Source organism: Panicum hallii, chromosome 1 (assembly GCF_002211085.1).
Source record: "Panicum hallii strain FIL2 chromosome 1, PHallii_v3.1, whole genome shotgun sequence".
Taxonomy (NCBI): Eukaryota; Viridiplantae; Streptophyta; class Magnoliopsida; order Poales; family Poaceae; genus Panicum; species Panicum hallii.
The window spans coordinates 55,588,139-55,608,082 of record NC_038042.1 but is presented as its reverse complement, the minus strand read 5'-3'; the positions used below and the strand labels follow the sequence as shown (position 1 = coordinate 55,608,082).

At 41.4% G+C, this 19,944-nt stretch overlaps 2 protein-coding genes across 2 annotated transcripts; both read left to right on the top strand.

The window, feature by feature from the left end:
* The first annotated feature begins 1,846 nt into the window (after positions 1–1,846).
* Positions 1,847–4,840, top strand: LOC112893320 (laccase-21-like). The gene is made up of 4 exons (XM_025960578.1): positions 1,847–2,164; positions 2,714–3,110; positions 3,218–4,306; positions 4,411–4,840. Exons 1-4 carry the CDS (start codon positions 2,039–2,041, stop codon positions 4,539–4,541), a joined length of 1,743 nt encoding a protein of 580 aa, XP_025816363.1. The 5' UTR covers positions 1,847–2,038; the 3' UTR covers positions 4,542–4,840.
* A 2,334-nt stretch (positions 4,841–7,174) lies between these two features.
* Positions 7,175–19,862, top strand: LOC112885012 (exocyst complex component SEC6). Its single transcript, XM_025950680.1, has 25 exons — positions 7,175–7,511; positions 8,829–8,867; positions 9,017–9,105; positions 9,235–9,325; positions 9,478–9,567; positions 9,677–9,756; positions 10,319–10,411; positions 11,038–11,064; positions 11,403–11,510; positions 12,215–12,353; positions 12,433–12,480; positions 13,201–13,256; positions 13,948–14,056; positions 14,208–14,348; positions 14,428–14,607; positions 14,725–14,808; positions 14,901–14,987; positions 16,106–16,150; positions 16,243–16,321; positions 17,273–17,342; positions 17,869–17,956; positions 18,324–18,413; positions 18,988–19,104; positions 19,194–19,256; positions 19,458–19,862. The coding sequence occupies exons 1-25, from the start codon at positions 7,389–7,391 to the stop codon at positions 19,587–19,589; spliced, it is 2,268 nt and encodes a 755-aa protein (XP_025806465.1). The 5' UTR covers positions 7,175–7,388; the 3' UTR covers positions 19,590–19,862.
* Positions 19,863–19,944: the final 82 nt, after the last annotated feature.

Genomic DNA, 19,944 nt, shown 5'->3' with positions numbered 1-19,944 from the left:
AAAAAAAAAAAAAGATGACGCGGAGTATCTAAAACGTCCATGTCATTTTGAACGAGGGGATGCCCAACCAAATGGCAACTACATCGTGTTCAACCTTTTCAGTGGAACTTGTTGGGCCGCTCCTAATCTAGCCTCCACGCAGTTCGCTCGTTCCGGGCTATTGCCTACGGGCTCACCCGTAGTGCTTGCTTCGTAAGCCATGCATGCACCAGTGCAACCAGCGGAAACGTCTGTTCGCGAATTTCGCTGGTTCAAGTAGTCAAAACGGAACCATTTCCTTTTTTTTTGTTTGGGGGGGGGGAGCAGTCAAAAAGGAACCTGGAAATTGGTCTGCTTTTTGCTTGCGTCTCGCGGAGTTCAAGCAGTTGCTTGAGACATTCGGATGACAGGGACAAGTTACCGATCTCCGGCCGGCCGATCAGACGAGGACGCGCAAGTAGAGGACATTCTCGGTGTTGGTGTCACAGTGTCGCAGGCGTACTCGCCGTGCATACAACTACACAAGCCTCGCAAGCTAGGCCACCTACTCGCCGAGAATCTCCAGCAGCTAGCTGGTTGAACAGATGAACGCTGCACAGGTGTATCTGTGTGCGCGGCTCAGTAGGTAGGTGGTATCAGGGGTTTGGGGGGCGCCCCCCAAATCTTATTTAACAATTTTCAACCATGAATAAATAAGAGGGAGGGGCGGCCGCCCCCCTCCCCAAATCTTCTTTAACAATTTTCAACCATGAATAAAAAAGAGAAAGAAGAAAGGAAGAGGAAGAGGAAGAAAAGGAGAGGAGAAGAAACATGAAGAGGAAAATAAGACCCTCCTAATTTTGCATCCTAGATCCGCCACTCGATGGCATCCTGCGTGCTCTCATCTAGGTACCCTCCGTCCCCATGGATAATCCAAATGCATGAAACCAGCATGTTTTATTAGTTTGTTTGTTTGTTTCGCGTTTGGCGATTGCGTCAAGTTTAAAACCATGGAGGGTTGAAATTTTTGACATGTACGCTGACACTACACACAGCCACGGCTGTCACACGCATGTGTGCGCTACAAAGTGTGGGCTGGGGCTGCATCAGTGTTCGGATCGGAGAGAAAAAAAGAGAGAGATGCACATGTGGATTAGTCTTCTTGATCGCGCAGTCAGCATAGGTTCGTTAACTTATAACCCAGGCACGCTAGCTCATTGGTAGTAGTAGCCAAATTGATCACATCAACCTTCAAAATTAGGTGCACCAAAGAATCTAAACTGCTAGCACGAACCACACTGCTGTAGCTCCGATCCAACAGGCTTACAGGCCGGTAAACAGTCTCGATCTCCACATGCTGTGTTCGTGCTAACATCTCCCGGAACAACGTTACTCCTCCACGTATACGAATTGAATATTGCGTTGAAAACTTGCATGGAGTTCGTTTCCTTGATCTCTGACCCTTCCGGTAAGTTGATGAACAAGAACAATGCATGCTAGCTAGCTTTGCTTGCTTAACCCGTGCTGACGGAAGTGTCGCCGTCATGCCAGTTCCCGGGGAAGATTCAAGCCTAGTCTTAGTCTAGATCGAGCTGCGCTTGGACGTCGTCGTCACGCGCTCGCACCGGCGCGGCCTTCCGCGGCGAAGAGCCGGCCGGCAGGCCACCAATCAACTCACGCTAACGAAGGCGCGCGATGCGTCTCAGGCAGGCGGCTTCCGGAGGAGCCACGTACCATACCATTTTGCTGCGCCGGCGAAAACAAAACTAAAACTAAAACGTGGACAAATGGCTAAGCTAGCGGACAAGACTATCATTTGAAGCGACTAGTTCGTTCGTTCTCTATAAATACGTGCGCATCCGCTTCGGATGATGAGCATCGACCATTATTGCATCATATCGCAGCGAAGCAGAGCACATTGCAGTGTAGCTACCAGCTTTGCTTGCTACTACTAAGCACGTCGTTCCAAGTTTGCTCAGCGAGAGCACAGACATACTCATCAGAGAGAGCTAGCTTTCCTGTCCGATCCGTTCGGCGTCCAGTGTCCGGCCGGCTGCCGGCGACGCCCGATCTATCGGCGATGGGTGGTGTAGCTAAGATGCCTGCAGGGCATTGTTGGTTACTACTGCTAGGTGTGGTGTTAGCATTCGGAGTTGCAGCTAGCCCGGCTCAGGCATCCAGGGCTAATAATCACTACGATTTCTTCGTGAGTCCATCGACCTATATCATTTGAACTCATGAGCTTCAGAGCTGCTTGCATTAACCTGAGTAGCATCTGCACTCACAAATCAACAACAGTAGTGGTGCAAGTTTTATTTGGTTTTGAAATATCTAGGTTAAGTAACGTACGTGATTGCATTCCTTCATTTGCATTCGTCAGGTGTCTTTGTGACTTGTCTGAATTGCGAGAAACTTTGTATATATGATAGGTGCCGATGATAGGTGCAGATTGACCTTTTTTACTCATCTATCTAGAAACCCTTATCGTCTTACTAATCCGTACGTGGTTCGTGGAAGCCACGACTTTACCATTTCTCTTTATGTAAGCTATTGATCGTCATTACTTGAAAAAGGAACAACAATGTCACACGTCTTGGCTTCCTACTGTTAGTCTCTCTTGTTCCATGCATCATCCAAAGGGTGCACCAGCAGCTATCTTTGCTCTAGTACAAACTCCTCATGGCGACTGTTACGCGATACACGCCTTAATTAGCTTGACGAAGACCAGTTTAACGGAGTGTGATATATTTTGCAGATAAAGGAGACCAAAGTCACCCGGCTCTGCCACGAGAAGACCGTCCTCGCCGTGAACGGCCAGTTCCCCGGGCCGACCATCTACGCGCGCGCGGGCGACGTCGTCGTCGTCAACATCTACAACCAGGGCAACAAGAACATCACCCTCCACTGGCACGGCGTGGACCAGCCGCGGAACCCGTGGTTCGACGGGCCGGAGTACATCACGCAGTGCCCCATCCGGTCCGGCGCCAACTTCACCTACAGGATCATCTTCTCCGAGGAGGAAGGCACGCTCTGGTGGCACGCGCACAGCGACTTCGACCGCGCCACCGTGCACGGCGCCATCGTCATCCACCCCAAGCGCGGCTCCGCCTACCCCTACACCAAGCCACACAAGGAGATGCCCATCATCCTCGGTACGGTACATGCATGGATTGGATTTTCAGTACTGCTATGGACTGCTACGACTGATGGTGGAATTCTTCAGTGTTTTGATCTGAATGCATGGCTTAAAAATCTGCAGGCGAGTGGTGGAATGTAGACGTGGAGCAGCTGCTCGAGGCGACCAAGCGGACCGGCAGCGACGTCAACATTTCGGACGCCAACACCATCAACGGCCAGCCCGGGGACCTGTTCCCGTGCTCCAAGAACGGCACCTTCAGGATGCCCGTGGAGCACGGCAAGACGTACCTGCTCCGGATCATCAACGCGGGGCTCACCAACGAGATGTTCTTCGGCGTCGCCGGGCACCGCCTCACGGTGGTCGGCACCGACGGCCGCTACCTCAAGCCGTTCACCGTCGATCACATCATGATCTCTCCGGGCCAGACCATGAACGCACTCCTCGAGGCCGACCGCGCCACGGACGGCTCAGCCAACAGCCGCTACTACATGGCCGCGAGGACGTTCGCGACCAACCCGCAGCTCAGGGTCAACAACAGCACCGCCACGGCCATCCTCGAGTACACGGACGCGCCGCCCTCCGCGGGGCCGCCGGACCTCCCCAGCCTGCCGGCCGTCGACGACATCGCCGCGGCGACGGCGTACACGGTGCAGCTCAGGTCCCTGGTCACCAAGGAGCACCCGGTCGACGTGCCAACGCACGTCGACGAGCACATGCTCGTGACCATCGCCGTCAACCTGCTACCCTGCGGGGCCAACGAGACGTGCGAGGGCCCCAGGGGCAACCGCCTCGCGGCGAGCCTGAACAACGTCAGCTTCGTGGCCCCGTCCGTCGACGTCCTCGACGCCTACTACTACTCGATCCGCGGCGTGTACGAGCCGGACTTCCCCAACAAGCCGCCGTTCTTCTTCAACTTCACCGACTCCCTGCCGCTGGAGCTCTCGTTCACGAAGCGGGGCACCAAGGTGAAGGTGGTGGAGTACGGCGCCATCGTGGAGGTGGTGTTCCAGGACACGGGTATCCTCGGCGCCGAGAGCCACCCCATGCACCTCCACGGGTTCAGCTTCTACGTGGTGGGCCGAGGGTTTGGGATCTTCGACAACAACACGGACCCGGCCACGTACAACCTGGTGGACCCGCCGTACCAAAACACGGTCTCCGTGCCCAGGGCCGGGTGGGCCGCAATCCGCTTCCGCGCGGCAAATCCCGGTGAGAATTTGCGAATTCTGGTTACAAATTTTCAAATGAAATATTAATCTATGCTGTTTATGCGATTTGTTTTATTGACTTTGCGCCATTTTTCTTGTGCTTAGGTGTGTGGTTTATGCATTGTCACTTTGATCGTCACACAGTGTGGGGCATGGATACCGTTTTCATTGTGAAAAATGGCAAAACCCCTGAGGCTCAAATGATGCCGCGCCCTTCTACCATGCCAAAGTGCTAAGAAACCAGGGCGTGAGCTATAACCACGGTTTACAACATGATCAAGCAAGATAGCTAATTGTAATTGATTGATTGATTTTATTATTTGTGGTACATAATTTAAGTATAGTTGTTCTTAAAATAAATAAAGGCTCAGTTGAGATCCATGTAATTTGGTTGGAAGACAAAAGAGTATATTCGCTGTATTGAATAATTGTTTGGTTTCTTTGTATTTACATCTTCAAATGTAATTACACAATGTATCCTATGGAGCTATGGTCTCTATCTCATGAAGACTAATATAAGTATTCATTTTGTATATATTCTTCTGCCATGATCAAATCATGACCAATTTAGCATGCTACCTGATTTTATAAAGAGCAATAAGAGCTCTAATAAAATCATAATTAATTAAAGGAGAATATGATACATAGTTATGTGCTTGCGCCACGTCATCTTGTCCCAATCCTCAGCATTGTTCACATGTATATTGCCACCTAAATGTAAAACAAAATCCCCTAAATCCTATCAGATCAGATTTAAACATCAAATAAATTAGTGTTTGTTCTCGTTTTAATGGAAGCACTCCATTACACCTCACTGGTTGGGATGTAAATGTGTACCTTGCAAGTAGTTCCAGGTCACTCCGTTAGTTTATTTTCTTAATTTTTCTTCCTTTGAAACTCGGATTAGTTCATTTTGATAAATTTTAGATTGACCCAATAGCCTAAAAGAAAAAAGAAAGCTTGCATCCCAATAAGACACTCTAACATATTTTTGAATACAAAGATTATTTGATAAGCCAAATTGATATCCTAATATTCTAACCTAATCCCATTCACCTAAGGCAACATGAAGATATCCTCTGGGTACCGCAAGGAAGCTACCCGTGAGGAAAAAGAAGTCTGATTCCTACTAGGATTCCACTGTAATCCTATTAGGACTCATACCTTGTAATCCTACTAAGACTCCTACCTTGTAATTCTACTAGGAACCCCGTCCTCTGAGATATATAAAGGAGGGCAGGGATATCTAGATATAGATAGGCAGAGAACCAACAGAGAGCAGCCAACATGCAACTCAACACCCAAGCGTAGGACGCAATATACAATACCCAAAAACAGGACGTAGTGTATTACGCTACTCTAGCAGTCCGAACATGTCTAAATTTGTGTCTTGTGTCCTTGCGTTCACCTTCAAGTTTCAGATCCGGCGTCTAAATTTGTGTCTTGTGTCCTTGCGTTCACCTTCAAGTTTCAGATCCGGCGATACCTCACCAAATAATCACCTACCTTATGGTATCTCTGGGTAGGCCGATGGTAAAAACACCGACAGGAGGGGTCAAAAAAACTTCTTCAACATATTTTTACAAATTGTTCGTATAATTTATTAGGGCGTGATTGGTTTGTTGACAAATCCAACCTAGCTCACATATAAGGTCTAGACAACCCCGACATCCAGGCTCAGTGTATGCAAGATGGTGGCATCTTGTTGCCGGTTTGCATAGAGTCAGGCAATGCTCGTAAGTGGCGGAGCTAAGGGGGGCTGGCAGGGGCCATGGCCCCACCAATAATTCATACAAATAAAATATAATTTACTTAATCACTAGTTATTTAAGTTAATCAATGATCATTTAAGTCTTATTTTTCTAGTAACTAGGACTTCTTATCATTTAGCTAGAGCTTGGCTGATTTAAATGTCATATTTAATACAAAAATAAGTTCTTATTTCTACAGATAAACTATTATCTCCGTTCCTTGTAGGTTGTTTAGCTTTTTTAATATATAGTTTTTGCTAGGCATTAGATATAGTGTACATCTAGATACATAGCAAATCCTATATATTTATAAGCTAAAATGATCTGTAACTTTGAACATTGAACAGAGAAAATAAGCATTATGCCAAAATAACAAAAATACTTAATTTATTTTTTGACCATCTGTTGATAGCGGTGAAATATGGTTATTCATACTATACTAAAATATAGATAGGTATTATCATGCTATATATACTTCTACTATAACTATTATTTGGCCTATTTGGAACCGTATCACGAGACAACACTTTTTGAATAAGCGTGTATAGAACCTCTCCATTGCTTCTCAAGTTCGGAGCCCGCATCTTAATCACTATCTAGTACAAAAAAGTGTGTCATATCTTAGCTTTTTACAAGTGCTAATGTTGTAACTTTACGTAAGAATTCCTGACTCCGCCCCAAATGCTCCTATGAGAACCTATATTGTTGCATGAGATAAACATAGATCAAAAGGTACTGCCATAATCTTTATTATGTGCACCTATTTTCACTCAACATTTAATTTCACGTATTAATCTTTCATATCATTTGAAATACATACTAATCATACATTAAAATATCATTGACAAGCTATTCCTCGCATCCCGCGAGAAATGAGTCCCATTTCATTTTCTACGAAGCCAAGCTGCAGGACGTCTTTCTGCATCCGTGAAACCAGTCTCTGGACCTCGCACAACTATTCAAACGCCACCAACTCACATCAGACGAGCTTAGTTTATTTTTGTTTGAAATACGGTATGCAAAATGTACCGCGTGGCGCATTCTCCCCGCGTTGTTTTTTCTTTTTCTTAGAGTGGAGTGTTTGAGTTCGTCAAAAAACGTGAGATCTGGCACCTTACCTGTTCGGCTGTTCTCCCCCGTTTGTCACCTTCAACCACCGGGACCGAAACCACACCACACCAGGTCACCAGCCTTCCTCACGATCTCCGTGTCGCATCTCCACATCGCCCTTCTCCGACCGCCTCCCCACCGGATTCGGAGGCGACTCCCGAGGCAGCGCGGGCCCGGCGGCGCGCAGGCTGCTGGCGTCGGCGTCCTCGGCGGCCGGCGGCCATGGAGGATCTGGGCATCGAGGCGAAGGAGGCCGCGGTGCGCGAGGTGGCGAAGCTGCTCCCGCTCCCGGAGCTCCTCTCCTCCATCGCGTCCATCAAATCTGACTACCTCGCACGGCAGCAGGTGACGTGATCCACCCCGAAACCTCGCAATTTCACTCGCTGTGGTGAATCTTAGGCAGTTGGCGAATGGGTCGGGTAAACCCTGATTGGCATTCTCAGTCTGGTTGCAAGCGACCTCTCCATGTAGTTGCCCCCCTCCGCTCTGAGACCTGATACGCTGCTTCAGTTTTGGCTGCAATTAAGTTCGTGGCGTGGATCATAGCGGGACTCGGCCGGAATCTATTCCTAGCTTATTACATTCGGGAATTTGCGACCAACGACTAGTTACGTACTTACGTGTGCGCGAGTTAGCTTATTATTGTGTCACGTCCGAGAAGTGAGTGATTAAGTTCAATTTCGCCTGAAGTATAGACAATTTGTCCATGAGAAATGGTGATATGGGTTGAAATTATGTGCCACGAAATTCTGGTCTGTATCAGCTATTTAGCTGATATTCACGTAGTTTGGTGAAGTCACGCACAATTTCTCCAAAACATTTATCTGCAGTCAAGCCAGAATTGCTAAGTTTAAAGCATGGGCAGTAGGTTCAACACTTGATGAGCTATCTGCAGCTTCGATATAATTTGTGCTTCTTTTTCAGAGTGGCAGATAATGGTGCTAGCTACCTGATACTGCTAACAACGTTTGAAACCCATGCTTTCAGTGGTTGAATTTCTAACTCACATTTCATTCATAAAATTTAGATAAACAAATATGCACTCACACTTTGTTCAGAAAAATTATATGTTAAATTTTGATAACGAAACAGTGGAGAGATAAACAAGAACAAAATGCTGATATTCCACGTTCAGACCTTTCCTGGTTTTCGTTTGTTTACTTCTTCGCCAGTTAACCAGCTTGTGTGATTTCATTTTTAGGAGAATATTTGAACTGTCCAAAGCTGATCATCACAATGATTATCTTCCCTTTCTAATCACACCATTCTTATGCCTGCTTTATTTCTTTATATTTCATTATTGATTGTAAGCTCGACGTATGTTTTTCTGTTTAAGTGCTTTAATATGCAAATTCATATTTATAAAGATATGTGCAGAAAATGTTTAAATCAGATTATCATCTCATAAAACGGGTTGGGCTGTGGAGCAAGCTTTATCTACTCTTGGGTTTTGGCAATGCTGCATGGGCATTTCTTGGCAAGTTTTAATTGTATATATAAAACTAGAACAAAAGAAAGCACGCTAGAATATGAAATGATCTGCAGAAAATGGTTTGGATATATGCAATGTCTTCTTTAGATTTCATCCTTTTGTCCACTATTTCAATCACCTCATGTACCTCTTTATTGTCTTTGTCTGACTATCTTTTACAAAATTTTCAGACAAATGATGCACAACTCAGTACAATGGTGGCAGAACAGGTATTGGGCTGCCAAACTTATTAACTGAACTATTATTATCATCCTGAGTTATTTTGAGTTACTATTGCTGCTCCCATCATCAATATGTCCCTCTTCATGTGTGTCTGCTGGATGATGAGTTATTTTTGGGTATGCTTGAAAATCAACAGGTCGAGCAAGCCCATGCTGGCATCAATGCTCTAGCCGTATCTCAGGAAACAATAAACAAACTACGTGAGAACTTCATAGATATAGACAAGTAAGCTACTTATCTTGATTCTGCAATTTCCACACTCTTACTTGACTGATATTGTAGACTAGCATACTCCAAAAACCTATATGCTTTTTTTCTTCATTTCTCAGTCTTATTACCATTAATCAATTGCAGGTTGTGTCAGGAGTGTCAAACTTTAATTGAGAACCATGACAAGATCAAGCTCCTTAGCAATGCAAGAAACAATCTGAACACAACTTTAAAGGTTTGCTGACTGGAGTTAGTGATACCACATTACCACTATATTCACACTCTTTTGCATTATGCTATTTACATTTTCTTAATACTGAAAAGATCAAGCTAACCACGTTACAGGACTATGGAAACTTAATTATATGTTTGTTTTCCTGCTGGTAGGATATGGGAGGTATGATGTCCATTTCTGTGGAGGCGGCTGCAGCACGCGACTCATTAACCAACGACAAAGAGTTAATTCACACTTATGAGGTTGATTTTTTCTTCTTTGACTTATCAATTAACACCCTCATTGGATGCCCTAATGGTAATACTCTATTTATCTGACTTTTCTGTGTCATCTTTCTTGTGTTGAAATTAGAGATTAACAGCTCTTGATGGAAAGAGGCGTTTTGCTCTAGCTGCTGCTGCATCTCATAAGGAAGAAGTTGGCAGGCTAAGGTTCTTTTTTAAACTTCAAAGCCTGAACTAGTTTCTAGCTAATATTAATTGTCATGTGAAACACCATCCTTATTTTTTCCCTTTCACCTCCCTAGTTATAAGCTAAGCATTTCTAACAGATTTTGGCTCATGACTTCATTCTAAGGTCTAATAAATCAGTAATTAACTAACTACCAATATCATGTACTTTTGTTACAAAGAAGTTTCTACAGCACTGCATATGCAACTCTACTGAACCAGCCACACTCTACTTTTTTAAGTCTAGTTCATCTGTGGAACATTTAGTTTTTTTTTTATCAACCATGTTTTGTGTCCAATGTACAGGTGATATAACTATTGCTGATAGCACAATAAAAACGACTTGAAGAAAAGAAAACTTATCCTTCATCGATCCGCGTGAGGATATTGAATATTGTATTTAGACTAAAAGTTTACCTAGCTGATACTGAATTTTTCATCTTCAGAACTAGTCTATTTTATAATATTAAAATGCTAAATCTTTCTTGTGGCCTGTATTGCAATTAAGTATAACTCTCTTGATGGATTCTTCTTCACTCCACAGAGAATACTTCGAGGATGTTGATCGAACATGGGAAACGTTTGAGAAGACATTATGGGGCCATATCACTAACTTTTTCAAACTTGCAAAAGAGAGGTACATTTTTTTTTGCTACGTGCATTCTCTATACTGTGTGATATGACAAATGACTTTATAGCTTTATGCATACTTTTAAAATCGAGGCACTGTTTCGGATCCCTAGATTTTGGTCTTATGCGCCTTATGCAAAGTACTAAATATTAGGTCTTGCAGGAAGCAGGTTCCGTTACTATTAAAGACCGATGAAGTAATTGCTTTTCAAAATTGAAAGAAATCCCTTTGAGCAAGGGAAATTCAAATTCTTGAACCCGAACAGAGACAACTATAGGCCATCTTATATTTAAAGCACCCTGTTTCCATTGCTGTTATTTTTTCCTCTTCAGCTAGTGGCTTTTTCTGGAGGGTATCTGCAAATATGATAGGTAGTCAGCTCTAGGCATTTTTCCACCTTGTATTTCATTAGTTAATTAAAATGCATTAACTAAATATTGTATGATCTAAATGGCGCATGTATTTGCTAATTTTACACTTTCTATTTGTTTATCCAAAGAATTGGGAGCTTTCAAAAAAATTGAGTTGATCAATATGGCAATAGTAAACTCAGATTTACATGCTTTAATTACATATAAAGGTATCTCATCTCCTATCTATGCTAGTACTTATACTCACCTTTTCTTTTGCAGCCCTCAGACATTGGTTAGAGCTTTGAGGTACATCTTCATTCTTCAATGTTTGCTTTGATATTTTCAAGTGCCAATCTTGGAGGTGAATAGTTGAAAGGCTAGTAGTTACATCCTGCTTTATGGCTATGTGCCCTGTAGATATAGCTGTGTGTTCTCATGTAAAGATATTTTCCTCCCTCCCTAGCTTACTTCCGCTTTCAAAATAATTTTGTCAGTGAATAGGTTTTCAATAACACAGTTTGTAGAGTTATAGATTTGGTTGTATGTCTATATTTCCTTTTTGTTTTGTAGGAGATATATATCATAGGAGTATAGCACCCAAAGATTTACATTCCTGTATAATTTTTGTTTTTGGACTACTTCAGGGTTGTTGAAATGCAAGAAATCATAGATCAACAAGTTGCAGAAGAAGCAGCTGAGGCCGAGGGTGCAGGTGCTATAGCGACAATAACAAACCAACGTAGAACTGCAAAGTACACTTTTCCTTTTCCTCTTCAGATAAATTTCTGTTCTTCCAGTATGATATAGTTCATGCCTTACAGGAGCACAGTCGTAAATCCTTTTGCTATTACCCTTTATTTTTATGATATTATTGATGAAGTATGTATTAGTGTTTTATGTTTATATCAGCATTTGGACATCTGTGTACCTTACAGTTGTGCCTGAGTTCAGTAAATGAATTTACAACCCTAAAAAAGGTAAATGAATTTACAAGCAATAAAGGTGACAGGGTACCTTTCAGCCATTTTTGCATATTGATATTATTCTGATGATCATGGCATGATATAGGATGCAATCTTTCATGTGTACATATATATGGAACTGCAATTGCATGTTACATAAATCTACCATGAACTGTATGGTACATTTTACCCAACATTGTCCTCATTCCCCCCTTTGGTGTTGCCTTCTGTAGCACTGTATAGATGTTTAACTTGCATGACATGTTTGCTAAAAGACTTGATGACTTGATTCTACTATTGATTATATTGCCTTTTCTAGTGTTCCACACAATTCGACCCTTTAGAGCAGCGCTAGTTTAGTCTATCATCTTAAGGTACCGATACCAACCGACAATCATAACACATGTGAGAAAGCATAAATAATAATACAATTTTACCAGGTTATCTCTTATGTACTCTGATGATTTTGAGTTGCCCTTCCTCAATGTTGGCAGAAAAGGTGCAGGGGCAGCAGCTACCCCAAGAAAGGGCACTCAAGAAAAATCGAAGGTTCAGGGAAAGGGCTACAAGGACAAATGCTATGAGAGTGTTAGGATGGCTGTTGAAGCCCGCTTCAACAAGCTGCTTACGGAGGTACTGCTTCAATCGGTCCAGGATGTTAAGATCTGCTTTATCATTTTCACAGTTCACAGCTAATGTTTTGATCACACAGCTTGTTTTTTCGGAGGATTTGATGGAAGCTTTGGAGGAAGCCAAAGCAGTAAGTACTCTATTTTCTTAGCTTTGCTTATTGACTGACTATTTTCCCATCTGTGAGTTCTAGACCTCTTAAGAGTTATATGATTCATGATGCTGAAGCTTGCATGGTCAAAACCTATCTGCTACATATATTAGTGTTGCTAACCTGGTATTGTCTAATGAGCTCAAGAAGAATTGTCTATTGGTTAAGAAACAAACAAGGATCACATTTCATGCCTGACCATGCAGTATTGTCAGCTTTTAAAACTTTTTTGACATGCATGAATGAAACTGTAGTTGTTGGCCTTATTTAAAAATATTCCTCGTCACAGAAACAGTAGCGTTTTCAACACACATTCCCCCAAAACAGCTTCGACCATTTATTTCTACAAAAATATATGTTACAAACCAAATTAATTATGATATTACGTACTTCTCAAGTCAAGTAGAATTTGTGCATCCTATTTCCATAGAACAAATCCAAAACACATATGGAGATACCGAATTGCAAGTGAACTGAACTGGTTGAATGCAATTTTTAAATTTCTTCTTCTCGGTGTGTGTGTGTGGGTGGTGGTGTTGGTTGGGGGCGGGGGGTGGGGAGTGGGGGGGGGATCTTACCATCCTACTAGATCTGCAATATGAGATCTAGCAATGTATCTTTAGTAAGCATACTTACCTTCATTTACCTAGTGGATCTTTTTGATTTATAGCTCACTACTTTGCTTCTATTTAAATACAGATTGGAGATGAGCTTGGCGATATATATGACTACGTTGCACCATGCTTTCCTCCTAGGTATGTTGAAAACTAGTATAAACTTTAACTACTCCCTCCGTCCCATGAAGAGTGCAATTCTAGTTTTTTTTCAGACAGATTAGTGGTGGCGTGAAAAGACTCTCATACCCTCATTTGTTTGCCACATGCGGTTAGTTTTGACGTGCAAATCAAATCTGACCACTTAATTAGGCAGGTAGTTGAGATCCAATTTCTAGGATTGCACTCTTTGTGGGATTTTTTTCAAACATAGGATTGCACTCTTCATGGGTCGGAGGGAGTAGTTGCTAGATTTAGAATATCTGTTCCATATATAGGAAGTAGGTAACCAGTTTACTATAACTAGACAGTGTGCACACCTCGACATAATGCAATAGGCAGTTCTTGCTGGAACTTTAAAAAAAAAGTATAGCAACACAAAGGCATGTTAAGAGCTCGTAAAATGGCCTAACTTTATCTCAAGAATCCGTTTTTGGGGCTGCATCCAAATACACGTTCATTCTAATTTCTCAACAAGTCAGTTCATATGGAAGTTATGTTATTGCCGAAAAGTAGCATGACAGGGGGTAAAGGGAAGATATTTTTGCTTGTATAGAGTATTGATGATCTGAGAGGAGGGCTATCCTTAGAAATAGTGTTTTACAAAAAATTCATAATTGTTTCCTTGTTGTTGCTGACTTCTTAAATTATCATGTTTCTTACTTCTGCACAGATATGAAATTTTCCAGCTCATGGTAAACCTATATACCGAAAGGTTCATTCAGATGCTAAGACTTCTCAGCGATAGGGCAAATGATATTCAAAATATAAATATCCTGAAGGTACCTTATTTCAAATATCATAGTTTCATGTTCCCCAAGATGAATTGTGGAAACTACACACTTCCATATTGTGTTCCTTTGATTCTTGAATCATGAGTAAAAATGTTTGACTTTTGTTCTTAGCAAGAGCGTTAATGACTGATCACTGTAGGTAACTGGCTGGGTTGTGCAATATCAAGAAAATCTGATTGGTCTTGGTGTGGATGAATCACTTGCCCAAGTTTGTTCTGAAAGTGGTGCATTGGATCCCCTCATGAATATGTATGTCGAGCGTATGCAGGCAACAACTAAGGTACTCCTTTCTAGATCTGTTGAATTGTAAATGAACTCGATCGTGGTAATCATGTATCATTTCTTGTTTTCTTTTGTAGAAATGGTACAGCAACATTTTAGAGGCAGACAAAACACAACCACCAAAAAGTAAGGAGGATGGAAAACTATATACGCCTGCAGCAGTGGATCTATTCAGAATATTGACCGAGCAAGTTCAGATAGTTAGAGACAACAGTACAGACGTCATGCTATATCGTATTGCTCTTGCAGTTATTCAGGTATGTCTATACTTTTATTTTGAGATTATGTAAGTCTACCTGGTTTTTGTGCTATGCTTCATGCTGTTGGAATCTGTTAATATGTTATTTTCAATCTTCTATTTTGGGTCTTTGCAGGTCATGCTTGATTTTCAAGCAGCTGAGAGACAAAGACTTGAGGAGCCAGCTTCTGATGTTGGTCTGGAATCACTATGTGCATTGGTAGCTTTCTGCATTTAGAACTCTATGAGATGTGAATTCTCTGCTTTTCTTTGTTTCTTATTATTTGATTCTTATATTGTGTGTGTGTGCAGATTAACAATAACCTGCATTGCTATGAACTTTCATCAGAGCTAAGTAGCAGTACATTGGAGGCACTTCCACCAAACTATGCTGAACAGGTGAGAATCTGCGACAAAAGCTTTTGCTCTTTCTTAGATGACATTCTTTCAAAGCTTGTTTTAACTTGTCTGGAGACAGCTTTGTGTTTTTTGAGTTTCATAGCTCACGACTCCTTGAAGTTTCTTCTTTCTGAACTTGAAATACCATTGTTTCAGAATTAGGGTTCTATTTCCCAATAGGTGTCAGTTTTTGACTTGTTTCTGAAGAAAAGAAAAAGTCTCCTGTCATTCTGTCAAGGGCCCAGAGAGGGAAAAATACAAATTGAAAAAAAGGGCACAGAGAGGGACTAGACCATATGCATTAGCCATATGGTTCTGGTTTCCTGTAGGGACAAATTTTCTTACTTTTGTCTGGCGTGAGGATAAAGATTCCTGGCAAATATCAGGATACATACTTTATATATGTATTAGTCATATGGGTGTAATTTTCAACATTGACATGGCCAACATGGAACCATTCTTGTGTGTGGTCTAAAGAATAAATTCTTAAATATCACCATACCTTGTACTTGTCTAAGTAGCTAGAAGCATCAGATGTATATTTCTTGGGTTGGAGCATGCTTCACAAATACTCCACCCAGTCTAAAACATGTGACGTTTTGGGTTGTCTTAAGTCAACTGTTTGAAGTTTTGTTGCAAATTACTTTTTATGTGCCGCGTTTTGGACCTTTGCAAATTATACTAGTAGATTTTTTTTCCTCAAAATGTAGTTCCACTGAAGTATATTTTTGCTATGTTCTATAAATATTTGTTTAACAAAAATTACTAGTCAAAAGTTTTATTTGGTTAATCGTGTTGGTGTCCAACATCACTTATTTGTAACTGGATAGACTGCTATGTGTACGCAAATGTTGTTCGTGTTAGTGAAATTCCACTAGAAGCCAATCTTGCCTCCGAATGGGATGTTTGAAATTTGAACAGGGAGAACAAACTGGAATCTGGTCCCTGTTGATTCCTTCTTTTGCTTGGCTGTATTTTTTGAATCTTTGTAAAACTGTAAACATTAACCCTATCTGGAGCTTGATACTAATTGTTTGTGTTGTACAATACTACAATGTTTCTATCTCTCTTCACTCACATTGAGCCTTTTGAGCTATAAGCAAAATATTCTGTTGTAGGTTAATTTTGAAGACACATGCAAAGGATTTCTCGATATTGCCAAGGTTTGTGCTGCATGCATATGATATAGCTATAAATCTATTTAAATCGTCCATCAAACTGTCATTTGAAGCTTTGTTATTTGTTATTTCAACAGGAAGCTGTTCTTCAAACTGTTAGTGTTATTTTTGAAGACCCAGGTGTGCAGGATCTACTTGTGAAGCTTTACCAGAAAGGTAATTCTTTCATAGCAGTCCTTCATTCTCTTTTTTTGGGGTATGTGGTTTGAGAACTCAAATCGATCCTTAGATGGAATGCATCATGAGATAATTCCATGAACTTTGATAGGATGGCCTCATTCCTCATGATTACACTAGTTTGTGTTCATTTGGGATAAGTTGGTGATGGATCTACCCATTCAATTCCTCAAACAAAACAAGAATGTTAGGTTTTGACTTTTTAGCTAGGATAAAATGATTCATCACCATCCAACTGCTCAAACTAAACACTCATTTATGTCAGTTCTTGGTCGATTTTGAACTAATACAACCTGCAGCTCCTTGTATTCCATAAGCGGCTTATCGGCCAGATAAGTGCTTGGAGATTTACAATGCTGCATGCTTACACTACTACAACGATTCTCTCAATCATCTTACTATATTTCACTGGTATTGATGGATTTTCCATTGATGTTGCCTATTATTTTCAACAGCTACTTGCCATATTTGATGCTTATAATCGGTTAGGTTGTTTGCAGTTAACATTCAGAGTCTGTTCATCAGTCTAAAAAGATTCAAGGCCTGGGTAGATAGGAAGCATTGTGATCCATATCCTTAGGATTTAGATTAAACTAAACCCTGAAAAGTTGTAAAGCAATTCTAATCTTCCAAGTACACACTCAAATTCCTTCGAATTTGCCACTGGTTTGGCTGTATTAAACTATGTGCTGGATCCCAAGTATAGGTATATCAATGATGTATGATTCAGTAGTGAGTCCAACATGATTCTGTTAATACCCCTCCCAGTAAGCAAGGTAAATTGATGTACTGTTTGACACGAGGGTGTTAACAATCATATGAACTCTTCTTTGCCTTTTTTTTTTGGTGGCAAAGTGCTTGTAGTGTCTTTTCTTGTCCATGGAATGTCTCGTTGCAATTTGTTTTCTCACACTGATTCTTTCTGTTTAGACTGGATGGAGGGAATGGTCACGGAATATCTCGTCGCAACATTTGCTGATTATTTTGGGGATGTCAAAATGTAAGTTCTATTTTCCTAATAAAATAGTATTAAGTGGCATGAAACTATTTATGAATGTATATTCCCCCGGAAAATCCTGTTTCTTATGTGCATTTTGTTTACCTACACTTTTTTGTGAAGTGCTTCATGGCATAGTTTTGAGAGAAAAAAGAACCACACCATATTCTACGCATCAAGCTAAGTTTATCGTTGGATCCCAACATATCAAGAATAAAAATGCATTTGCCAAATTTGGAAACTCATGTGCAAGTTAATAAGTTCTAAATGCTGATATGGATTTGCAAACATTAGAATTGGTACCTCCAGTGCAATGAATTTTGTCTACAACATTTAATGTTTTATATTTTCATCACATCAGTAGCATTCCTCATAAGCTATGGAGTCTTGGTTGATTGTAACACTTCAAATTTCTGCTCCTGTCAATTTAGTTTATTGAAGTTAAACATTAACAGTCCAGATTTTTGCTGATAATAGTTAGTTGTGTAGCTTTATGTGCTTTAATTTAATATACTCTTGTATTCTTTAGGTATATTGAGGAAAGACCATTTCGAAGATTCGTCGAGGCTTGCATAGAGGAAACAATTGTTGTGTATGTTGATCATCTTCTCTCTCAGGTTTGCAGAAGCACCCTTAATACTATCTGAAATAGTGTCCATGTAAGTTAAATCGTGTCTTACTATACCCTAAATGACTATTGATATCTGGAGGGATCTTTAGGAACACATAAGGTGTATTGACATCCTAAAAGGAAGATTTGTACGGGTTTCCACAAACATGCTATTACTGAACTGTCGCTGTTGTACATTGTGTTCAGTTTGGTCTTTCCTTCTTACCAGATTACTTCCCTGCCCAAAAAGAAAATTCATACAATATGTCGTATTATCTCTGAGAACTGTCTGAGAAAACCTTTCAGAACTATTCTCACAACTGCTGCCCGACATGACCTTTCAATAACTAATGTGTTTCCTTTTGTGCCTGTAGAAAAGCTACATAAAAGAAGAAACAATTGAGAGGATGAGGTTAGATGAAGAGGTGCTTATGGATTTCTTCAGGGAGCACATCAATGTGACAGTAAGTATAGTTTCTGCTGGGAGTTTGTTGTGGTGACAACTACAGAATTGTCTTAATTCAAAGTTTAAGTGCATGCATTTTATTGTGGGGACAACTACAGAATTGTCTTCGTTCAAAGTTTGAGTGTACGCATTTTATGGAAATCAAATTGGATACTGTAACTTTTTGTCACTGAACACCTTTTGTCCTAAGAAAAACTCGACCGCTGAGGGGAAGACCACGCCCACAGCTTTGCACTAAGAAGAAGCTCTTACTGGCCCAGTCGAGAAAAGGCCCCAAAGGCCCGCTTCCGGACAAGCTACACGTGGGCCACGTGCATTTCGCTGAAGGCAACAGCAGTGGTTACATGTATAACACGAACATCCGATGAGGGACCTTTTTTTCATCCAGCCCCGTTTAATTCGCTCCCACGGGGAGTCAAACCCGAGCCTACTAGATGCTATTTAGGCACTCTAACTGCTAGGCTAGAGGCCCTTGCGCACCATCCATTGTCCTAAAAAGACATTTATGAGGGTGATGCTTCTATATTAACCTAAACCAGTTTTTGCTGAAAAGTATTTTTTTACTGCTCCAGAAAGTCGAAAGCAGAGTGCGGATTCTGGCTGATATGAGGGAGCTAGCTTCAGCTGAGAGTTTGGATAGCTTTACTCTCATTTACACAAATATACTGGAACATCAACCTGATTGTCCGGTAATTTTCTGCCTAACAAATACATTCAAATATCAAACGGGCATGTTCATTCCTTTTATTTTCTGCAACTTGACATCTGTGTTTTGTAGCCTGATGTTGTCGAGAAGCTTGTGGCGATGCGAGAAGGCATTCCAAGAAAGGAAGCCAAGGAGGTAAGGACACAAGATTTACCACATCATATGCATCTGCAGTACTGCTTTGTTTTCATGAACCTGTGGGCGGTGGTCCAACAAAACTACCAACTCGTGCCTATTGACAGGGGAACATTTGATTATTATGGTTGTTAGTGTAACCAGTGGTTATAAACGTACTAGTAATTGCTCGTAGATTCTTAATCCCTAATCATTTCTTAGGTTGTACAAGAATGCAAGGAGATATATGAGAACTCGCTCGTGGATGGCAACCCTCAGAAGTCTGGATTTGTGTTTGGCAAATTGAAGTGCCTGACAGCAAAGAAAGGCATATGGAGCAAGCTTGGGCAATAAGGACGTGGTGATTTGGTGCAGAGTGGATTCACGCACCATCAGGGCAAAGACTGTATATTTTACTTCTTTTTGTGATCATTCTTTTGTTCTTTTACCGATGCTACTATTGGTTTCACGTTTATACCATATCAGTGTGTAACTGTGTATGCAGCATGAGATGCAAAAATGTATATTCCGCTTTGCCTAGCTACAGAGAATTTTGGTGTAAAAAACATGTAACGTTTCAAAGCCTAATTATACTTATCCAATAAAATGGTTTGTTAACCGCAAGAAGTTGTCCCTCGTCATGTATTGCTGCTAAGTTGTGCAGTTTTTCGCTCCAAAATGGAAATGAGGCGCCTATAAAACGGTGTCA